The sequence below is a fragment of the Ochlerotatus camptorhynchus genome, unplaced genomic scaffold (assembly GCF_037179485.1).
Source record: "Ochlerotatus camptorhynchus isolate MF236.1 unplaced genomic scaffold, CSIRO-AGI_Acam_v1.1 ptg000294l, whole genome shotgun sequence".
Lineage (NCBI taxonomy): Eukaryota > Metazoa > Arthropoda > Insecta > Diptera > Culicidae > Ochlerotatus > Ochlerotatus camptorhynchus.
In genome coordinates, this window is record NW_027040783.1 from 266,368 (window position 1) to 276,942 (window position 10,575).

General features: G+C 38.8%; 1 protein-coding gene across 1 annotated transcript; it reads right to left on the reverse strand.

Moving 5' to 3' along the window:
• Positions 1-9,193: 9,193 nt before the first annotated feature.
• LOC135706917 (arrestin domain-containing protein 3-like) lies at positions 9,194-10,486 on the reverse strand. Its single transcript, XM_065228601.1, has 2 exons — positions 10,273-10,486; positions 9,194-10,211 (listed from the first exon to the last, which is right to left on the reverse strand). The coding sequence occupies exons 1-2, from the start codon at positions 10,406-10,408 to the stop codon at positions 9,202-9,204; spliced, it is 1,146 nt and encodes a 381-aa protein (XP_065084673.1). The 5' UTR covers positions 10,409-10,486; the 3' UTR covers positions 9,194-9,201.
• Between the last annotated feature and the right edge of the window lie 89 nt (positions 10,487-10,575).

Consider the following 10,575-nt stretch of genomic DNA (forward strand, 5'->3'; position numbering starts at 1 on the left):
ACCCCTTTGATGACGCACAGTGGGGCAGCGAAGCCATTCGCGTGGCCAAAACCTCTAGTGCCGTTGGTTTGCTTTCTACAGTGATACAATGTTCTACAAAGTTGCTCAATATTAAAAGCGCCATCTTTTGAAAGTTTCATATTAGTTCATTTTTACGCCGCATAGGTGGCGCTCGAGTCTATCTTTTGAACGGAGCATCCTAGCCGAATGGTTTTTCCTGCAAAGTTGTGTAATTTGAAGTGTTGAGAAATGTTGTTGAAGATATTGAAACTCTATGACTCACATTAAGCGAGAAATCCGGCAATTAGGAAACTAACCTCTAAAATTGAGTTTTTTCCCATTTTTTCACCTATATACGTCAAATGTATAAGTTTTATACTCTCCTAATTATCAAAATGGTTTGACTCATCCAATAAAAAACAATTATTTTATATATAATGCTTTATTATAAAGTTATAAACATAAATGTCTAAAAAAAGTGATGCATAAAAATGTCGATTACTCAAAATATAGCAAAAAGTAGCAGCCAATTTTTTTTACAGTGATTAGTGTAGACCTTTTTGCGTAAAATAACGACCATAAATCAACAGGCAACTGCAGGCATTTTTATATAACATCATTTGAATATTACATATTGTAAATTCTTTCAAATTTGTAGAAATTTTGCTTTGTGTGTAAAACATGATAAGATGTTATTGATCTGAATAGATTACACACAATCAGAAACACAAATTATAATTCTTATTATGATTTTTAATCCAACTGTGGTTCTCACTGAGCATTTTGTCTACTTTCAAATTATTACGTTGTACATGAGTTATGCAATATGACTTCTTGCATGGATGAGTTTGCGTTCTTAATTTTTTCCGTGCATTGAATCAAATAGAGTTCTCCAGATGTACAAAAGTGTGCGTGAGACCTCGTGATACCTTTTTAAGTAGTTGTGATATCGCCATACGTTTTTGTTTCTTCTTCATTTTTATAAATGGATGTTGGATTTTAGTGTTCGTGAGATTGCGCTTGGAGATCTCTATAACTTCGCCAGTTGCCAACTGTACCGCGACTAGCACTGCCAACATAACAAAAAAAAAGTTTCAAATGTCAAAAATGTATCAGCTTACGCGTGTGCAAATTTTTGAGTTGCTTAAACAGAAAAAAAAAACATGCCCGTGGGACGTTCGCGAAAAAACGTTTTTAAAAATATTAGGAAAGCGATAAAAATTGACAAAAATGATACTTGTGTGCTTCGTAGAAAACATTTAATACCGTTAATAATCGATTTAAAATGAATAGTGCAGTTTACAGTCCATAATTTACCTCGAACAAATATAAATCGGAGCTTATCAAACAATCTATCACCTATAGCAAAATTTCTACAAATTTGAAAGAATTAAAAATATGCAATATTCAAACAATGTTATATGAAAATGCCTACAGTTGCCTGTTGATTTGTGATCGTTATATAATCCCACAAGGTCTACACTAATCACTGGAAAAAAATTTGGCTGCTACGTTTTGCTATATTTTGAGTAATCGACATTTTTATGCATCACTTTTTTGAGACATTTATGTTAATAACATTATAATAAAGCATGATATATAAAATAATGGGTATTTATTGGATGAGTCAAACCATTTTGATAATTAGCAGAGTATAAAACTTTTACATTTGACGTATATAGGTGAAAAAATGGGAAAAAGTCAATTTTAGAGGTTAGTTTTCCTAATTGCCTGATATCTCGCTTAATGTGAGTCATAGAGTTTCAATGTTTTCGACAACATTTCTCAACACTTCAAATTACACAACTTTGGACGAAAAACCATTCGACTAGGATGCTCCGTTCAAAAGATAGACTCGAGCACCACCTATGCGGCGTAAAAATGAACTAATATGAAACTTTCAAAAGATGGCGCTTTTAATATTGAGCAACTTTGTAGAACATTGTATCGCTGTAGAAAGCAAACCAACGGCGCTAGAGGTTTTGGCCACGTGAATGGCTTCGCTGCCCCACTGTGTGACGGTGGCAAATGGCGGTTCGGCGTTTCACACGCCGATACGATGGCGGTTACTATGCCGTGCCGTTTTTGATGACGAGCCGGCGTGTGGATCCTGTCCACGTGGAGGTCCCTCGAGCCTCCTCGAACCGATGTGATTGCGGATCTGTCCGCTTGGTAATTGCCGGGAAATTCCGTCCGACGGGGAGAAGTATCGCGCTTGGGTGCGCAATTGGTTGCTGCGGAATGAAGGTACAACACTACTACACAACGGCGCCGGTGGTGTAGTGTTAAGCGTGATTACCTCTCACCCCAGCAGGCCTGGGTTCAATCCCAGTCGGCGCCACCGGGATGTTCTGAGGCATAACATCTCTGATCACGCCTTCCTTCGGATGGGAAGTAAAGCCGTTGGTCCCCGGTTCATGAGTTGATGGGTCGATAGGTAGGGTCCAGGAGTGGGAGCTGCCTTCCTGGCACGTCGGTAGCATTGGTGCTCAGCACGGAAAACAAGATCGACGGAAAAAACAAACCAAAGGAAAAAAAAACACTACTACTGAAAGTTGAACACAAGCACGAGCGCGGACAAAACAGCACATTTCGAGCACACCAAATTACCTTTTTCATTAGCAACTCTCTCCTACCGCACACAACTAATTAACGTACACTTTAGTTTCTAACTAAAATCTAGAACAACCAGCAAAACTTTAATTAAATTGAACAATTGACATCACTTTATATTAGCATACTTTTCGCTATACTAACGGACACGAACAAACGCGCACACTTCTAAATTGGTGGAAAGTCACGGACGAAATGATCGAGCCTGTGAATCCTCAGATTAAGGAAATGTAAGACTCGGACGGACCGGAAGTCCATCTTTTCCCAAAACCCATCGTGTACTTTCGTGAGCCCAAAGACACGAAAGATAACTTGGCCGATAGAAGTGCCGTTGTCCCTTTCCTACCTTATCCCTAAATTAAATGGACCCGTTTTAGGAAAGATTTCAGCAAACAAATGCTTGTGTTTTCTTACTGCCTACCCTAAGGAATTTAATTCAAATAATTTAAACCTATTAAATTATATACAAATTTTTACAAAATTCCTGATCGTTACACCTGGATGTTTTGCCCAATTCTTCGCGCCAAGCTCACCAATGGTGCTTGCTGAGCAGTTTATGCAGTATGTCAGAAGAATTTCAGCTTCCTAATTAATTTATCCTGAAGTTCAATTAAAATTTACAGCAAAGTTGTGCTTGGAAAATTTCACATTAGTACAAATAGCAAACTTTTCCATAGATCATTACAGCGAAGGGAGGAAACGATGTGAACAAAAAGTTCACTTTTCCCATAGTAATTCCCATATAAACTTCAAAGGGCCAGTACAGTATGAGTTCGAATCCAAATGAGCTCAAAATTTGGGATAATTACCAGGACCTGATTTAAAATCGATTGAGCTTGTTCGGGAAAAATTGATATGCACTCAAGTAGTCCTCCGAAAGATCTGGAACTATTGCAAACAGTAGTCAATTAGTAAAAAAGTTCCTAGAGCCTTGAAAGATTGTTCCATATTTCCCAGAGATTTGCTTCCAATGTTCTTCAGAAGGTCGCATTGTTTTATTTGTATAATTAAGAACCACGAAATACATTTGAAAGTGGCCAAAAACTATCAACATTAAAAAAAATCTACTTGCAAACCGCTGCATCTTGAAAATAGTGCGACTTACCCATATATTTTGTTTTCAAAAATCATAACTTTTTTTATGAAGAGCTTTGAGTGTGTTGGTTTATTTCCTTTAAATTCCATTATAATTGCTTATATTTTGACAGATACGCGTATTTCGTCTACTACTTGCAGACTTCATCAGTACTCAACACCAGTGTTGTTGAGTGGTATTGAGTACTTGGCACTGATGAAGTCTGCAAGTAGTAGACGAAATACGCGTATCTGTCAAAAGATGGGCAATTATAACGGAATTTAAAGGAAATGAACCAACACACTCAAAGCTCTTCATAAAGGGATTCTGTTAAGAGGTTCGACAAATTTTTAAGATAACTTTTTTGTCCATTTTTTCTCCATCTTGGAAAAAACGATTTTTATTTTTTTTTTTAAATAAAAAAAGAGTGCATTTTTTTATTTTTCAAATGGTTTTAGACGGTCCTTACAACATTGCCGAAGGTACCAAACCGATTGGACAAACATTTTTCGAGTAACAGTTTTCTGAAAATAAGCTTATAAGCCGAAAAATGCCCTATTCAAAATAAAGGCTTTATTTAAAATGGTGATCTTCAAATGCAAAATTGCATTTTTGGTCATGAGGAACGTTTTTGAAAATTTTCATTAAAAAAAAATACGAAAATTATTGGATTTGCTAATTTGCGTATCTACTTTAATCATCAATATCAAGGCATACTAAAGAATAGCAACCAATTGTACGGATGTTCCGCATCTTCCGGTGGCCACTAGGAGTCAATGACCAGCTAATATATCAACAAACACAATTTTCCCACATTTCATATAAATTCAGAGAAAAAATCAAGGCATACTTTGATCAAATTTACGCAGCAATCAATTTGATGACCACTAGATGACATTGACCAGCAAATATAAAGGGTGTCCCACATAAAATTGCATCACGGAAAAAAAACGCTGTAGAAAATTATCCATTGGCTAATTTCTCTTGAAAATTTGGGTAGAAGTAGTTTAGAGTGTATTGTTTACACTGTATTTTTATCGCTGTGGATTTTGCGCAAGCACCTGGAAAATCCTTAAAGGGCCACCCACATTAGATCCGTTTGCGTTGCGTTGACGTTAATTTGACAGTTAGACAATAGCTGTCATTTTACCGCAACGCGTTCGATCCAAATCTAATGTGCGTGGGCCTTAACTCTCTCATCGGGACATCGGAAAACAACTCGGAATCGTGCAGTCAACGGTGAGTCGTGTGATTAAACGTTACTACAAAACTCTGAGTATCGAACGGAAGGAGAAATGCGGTCAGAATGGATGTTCTATTAGTGATCAGGATCACAAGCGAGTCGTGAAAGTGTTTAAGCGGAATCCCAATGTTGAATCTGTCCAAGTCTTTCCTTCAGAGAGCCAAGGACCGGAAGGGACTGCATGCATACAAAGTGCAGAAGGCTCCAAATCGTGACGAACGGCAAAATACGGTGGAAAAGTCACGGGCCCAGAAACTTTACACCCAGATGCTGACGACGCCTCATTGTCTCATCATGGATGATGAGACTTACGTCAAGGCGGACTTCCGGCAGCTTCCGGGGCTACTGTTCTTCACCGTCCAGCACAAGGTTGATATTCCGGAGGAAGTAAGGAAGCAGAAACTTTCAAAGTTTGCCAAGAAATACATGATTTGGTAAGCGATCTGCTCATGTGGCAAACGGAGTGTGCCGTTCGTGACTGCCGGGAGAGTAAACGCGGAGATCTACCTCAAGGACTGTCTATAGAAGCGTCTGCTTCCTCTGTTGAAGCAACACGAGGGCCCTACGATCTTCTGGCCGGATCTAACTTCGTGCCACTATTCAAATGTTGTCCTGGAGTGGTACTGAAACCAACGGGGTCACTTTCGTATGTGCCTGTTGCTGCGGATTTCCAGCATCACCTAGTTCTAGACGACTGATACCATTTCTCCCTCGATGGCCTCTCGGAGACCCGGAACAAAACCGGAACCACTTAGCCAAACTGATCCAATTTTAAGAACACCGCACAAAGCGCGTTAGGCCCTCACCAAAAGTAAGGCAGTTGATGTTCATTTGAAACGCTAATAACTTTTCGGAGTTAACCCGGATTCATATCAAGATGTTCCCAATATTTCTACATTTTATACACGAAGAAAATCGACCAACTACAGCGCAACCTCGAGCCGCGAATGTGAAAGGGGCTCGTTCCCCCATACATTTTGTCAATTTTTCCTATACAATCTTTAAGCCCTTTGAGCGAGGTGTTCCCGTGAACCAAAGGACTTCAAATTTTGGCAGGGCACTTTATTGTATTCATGTATTTCAGTTTTTTCTTCACAGGAAGTTAGTAATCACATCTGTGAAGGTTTTAACATATTTCATCTTGGATTTTTTGAGAAAAAGTGTTTTGAAGATTACTTAGCTGTTTACAAAGGCGTATACGGATCGAAACAAATACAACTGAAAATGATTCAAAAGGGAATTAAAGTTGTCAAAATACTAAGTTTTAATGAAGCAGTAAGATTCCCTCTTCAGCACCGTCAGATATGGCAACAATGTCATGATCTCAGAATGTTTAAATTAATAAAATAATTAAACAATGTACTTTGACTATATGTTTAGTATTACTTCTGCGTGAAGTCAACGATTTACATAGTTGAAGATGCTTATTTCAAATAACAGACTAAAGTGGTAATGTTTATGAGGAGGAGATGAAAGTATAGAATTGATAGTTCCGTTTAGAGTACGGCAGTGTGAAAATTGCATATAGAGAGTAGACAGCGAGCTAGGACAACTTTTTAGGAAGGTACAAATTGGTTTTATCATCTCTTTTTACCAAATTCCCCCTTCGGAGAGGGGTGGTGAGTGGTGTCTATTCTGTGAAAGGAATCGAGTTCAAATGAACCGTGGAGGCACCATATTCGAAGCAGTTGCTAAATCGAAGCATTCCATGACGTTCGACTATTTTAAATAATTATTTTTGAAATGTTACTTTTGCAAATATTAGTTTCAGTGCTCTAGGGGGATGATGGTGTTACAAGGTTTAAAAAAATATCTTGTCAAAATAGACGAGTGCGTCATCATAAGGAACGCGTCAAATATGGTGCTGGCATGGTATATCTAAACAGCGATGCATTTCGTGAATCTTCAGGAGTGGAAGGATGCGTGGATATTAGACTGATGCAAAATTTGACTTTTTCGCTCCACAGTACTCAAATGGTTTCAAATTGGGTCCTGATTAGCCTCCTAAAGTTACAACTCATTTGGTTAGAAACAGACTTCGCACAAGCCATTTGAAGTTTGCATGTAAATTACTATGGGAAATCTCAACTTTTTGTTCATTGCCTTCTAGTCTTTTTTCCATAATGAGCTGCGAAACAGTTTGATAGCCATTCTTATAGATAATTTTCTCAGCTACAACTTTGCTGAAGATCGTTTCTATGTAAAACGAGGCAGGAAAAAGTTATTGATTATTTAAGAGATTGGTAAACTTATGACATGATCAAGCAGCTGCTCTGTAGGCAACACTGTATTTTGCAGTGTGACATATTAGCCATGATTTTTGTGTCCTATTCAACGCCCCAGAAACACCAATGTTGCCTGCTGAGCAGTTGATTGAGCATGATCATAAGACATCAGTGCATTGAACCATTGATAACTTTCGATCCTTGTATTTAATCAAAAAGTGGTCTTGAACAAAGTTGTAGCTGGGAAAATTTCCTACCAGTACAGTTGAAAGCTTTTGAAGTAGACCGATATGGTGAATTATTAGATAAACATGAACAAAAATCTTGGTTTTACCATAGTAATTCCCATACAAACTTCTAATGGTTTGTGTCATCTCAGTTTCTCACCAAATGGGGATTTGAAATCGTTTAAGTATTGTGGAGCGAAAATTTCAAATTTTGCATCACTCTAGTGGACATACCGTACCAAACGCTCCGAGCTAGGTTATGGTGGCGACCCAGAACCGGGCAATCGAATCCAGGTCCATCTATGGTAGTTGTTGACCGGATCAGCACCCAAGTATAAATATAACTTAGGTCACAGGCAAGCTATCACAAATAAATTATTAATTTTAAATTTTTCCAAATATTCAAACGTGACAAAGAAAACAAACGTCAAAATTTGGTGATAATCGGATAATAACTCGAATTTTGAGAATGAATTTTGTGTGTGCGGATTTTAAACGGTACACCCTTTACGCCTTTGTTATCTTCAAAACACTTTTTTCTCAAAAAACCCAAGATGAAATATTTTAAAACCATCACAGATTTGATGGTTAGGTAAATACTAACATCCTGTCAAGGAAAATCTGAGGTACATGAATGTTACAAAAAAATTGCCTTGAGACATAGCGTGCAGGGTGTTTCTAACACCCCAAACTACCATTCTAATGTGCATCCCTAGAAAACTAAGTATGAGAGAGAATCTCTCCCGCCGGACCTCTCTTGATGCCTATATACACACAGCTGACGATCGATCGCAAACAACAATTCTCAATTACTTTTTCGAAGGGACGTATCAGCTTTTGTAAACAATGCATTCGAGAGTCGTTTTGGCGTAACTGGTAGTTAGCCCACGCATACTAACATTGCTATAATGTAGGGGTAAATTTCCCCTATCTGATGGTAGTGTTAGCATGCGTGGACGAGTTACCAGTTACGCCAAAACGACTATCAAATGCATTGTTTACAAAAGCTGATACGTCCCTTGGAAAAAGTAGTTGAAAATTATCAGAGTTGGGAGGAAATGCAGGTCTGTGGATTTGAGGACATACCTCAAATTTCCTCATCCATCAATGTATGATCTAGGTAAAGGAGCGTGCGTTTGATTAGAATTGTCGCATTAATGGCCCTTCGCTCAATTTCAACTTCCATTCATTTTTTACACTGCCATACTCTAGCGGAACTATCAATCCATCCGCTTCAGAGCTTGCTCTAGCTAATACATTCTTGCACTAAAGCTCCTCCCAAGTCTGAAAATTGTGAAATTTACGAAAATCGAAGTAACAACACACCGTCGCGGAAGTCGCGTTCCATCCTTTACCGTAATGAATGTAATTTAGTGTTCGTGTAATAAAGTGTATTTTTGGTGTGCAAATACGTTCTTTTTCTCGTATGTCCGAAAGATTTACCACGGGCTTGAGCAGTAAGCATGTTTTTTCGATATCCTTAGAGTCAACCTCACTTAAGGAAAATTCCTGCGTGATATTTTGTTTCAGTTTAGAAGAGACGCATTCATGCATGTTGTGACAATATTATGGTTGCTCACTTTCACCCCTACTTTACATAAAACTGGCAATACATTTTAATTAAAAGCATTATGAATCATAAAAGATAAATCAATATAAATTAAACTTATTTTAGTTCTAAATTTTAGGAACTGAAACTGTATTTTTAACGTTTTTTACATTATATTTATCAGAAATTTCAAATCCAATACACAGGTTAAATAATTTTGCAATAATTATGTATCAAATAATAAAAAAGTCACTTATATATCACCGCTCTCAGTCGTCCCTGCTGCTTTCCCGTTCATAGGCCTTCTGCAAAGAATCCAACGGGTACAAACTCGGCTCATTTTCAGCATACGGTGGCGGTGGAGCGGATGGTTCATCTCGATTTAAGCCCTCCGCCAACTTGGCGACCCCCGAGGATCTGGCAATTTCCAGCACTTCCTCCGTCTTCAATCCAACGGATCCGACCACAATCGGAATGGTGAGGCGTATCCTCTGGGTCGATAGTTTAGGCTTTACCAGTATGTCTATCTCGTAGCCGATTTTGATGATCTTGCTATGTCGGTCTTCGGTCGGCGTGATCGGGCCCACCAGGAAGTGCTTCTGGAAAGTTTCGTTAGCTAGCCTGGCCACCGGAAGTGTTTTCTGAATTTCGAGCGTCTCATTTCTGACCAGTTTGCTTTCGGCAAACAGCTGCGTACTTTCGATCACCTGGACTTGGCTCATGAACTTGATCACTTTATGAAACTTTACTATGATTTCGGAAACGTCCTCCTTGCTAAGATTGTTCACTTCCAGTTGTACTTCAATTGATTCACCAGGAACGTACAGGGACTTGGGAACCGATGCCTTCACCATTAACGGTGCAGATTTGCAAATCCAACAGTAAAATCTTAGCTGGTCTTCCCTTTTCACCGGATTCTTAAGGTTTGGATTGCTTTCGTCGAAATCCGTTTTAGCCAGCACAGTGAACGGCATTTGGAAGTTCTGGTCATACTTCCAAGGTCGTTCAAGAGTGACCTTCACCAAATACCTTACATGACCGTACTTTCCTTCCAACGAGGTGGGAGCCGTTGATGGAACCTTGAACCGGAAGTAGTAATGCGTAGTACCCGTGACAAGGTCAATCGGGCTTCCAGTTTCCGATCCAACCAAATAGGACTTTTGCGTTATGAAATCCTCATGGCCTTTGAAGTGAGCCTTAGTTTTCTTGTTTTTGGGGCCATGCGGAACCTTATCGTCCCAGAAGGTTTCAGCAAACCCAGTTATAAATAAGCATATTCCTGAAAAACAAACCGTACAACGCAATAGAAAATCGAACGACTTTGAGTCATCTGCACATACCTTTAACCTTCTTCACTTGAGTCAACGTCAGACTAATCGATCCAGACGCCGAGTCTCCGGCTTTGAAAATTCCATTGGGATTGTCGTCGAAACGGATGTCGCAGTTGATTCGCTTGGAAGCTTTCTCTTTAGGCATGATTGATTTAGAATAGGAACATATTGTTGGGAGGAAAGTTGTGAAAGAACTAAATTCTTTTCTGGAAAAATCATTGGCGACCGATTTTATCGAAATATGGCACAGCTTTGCTTATCACAAAATGATCGAAAACGGGATTAGACGGAACCCGTTATCAAGCTTCTGTT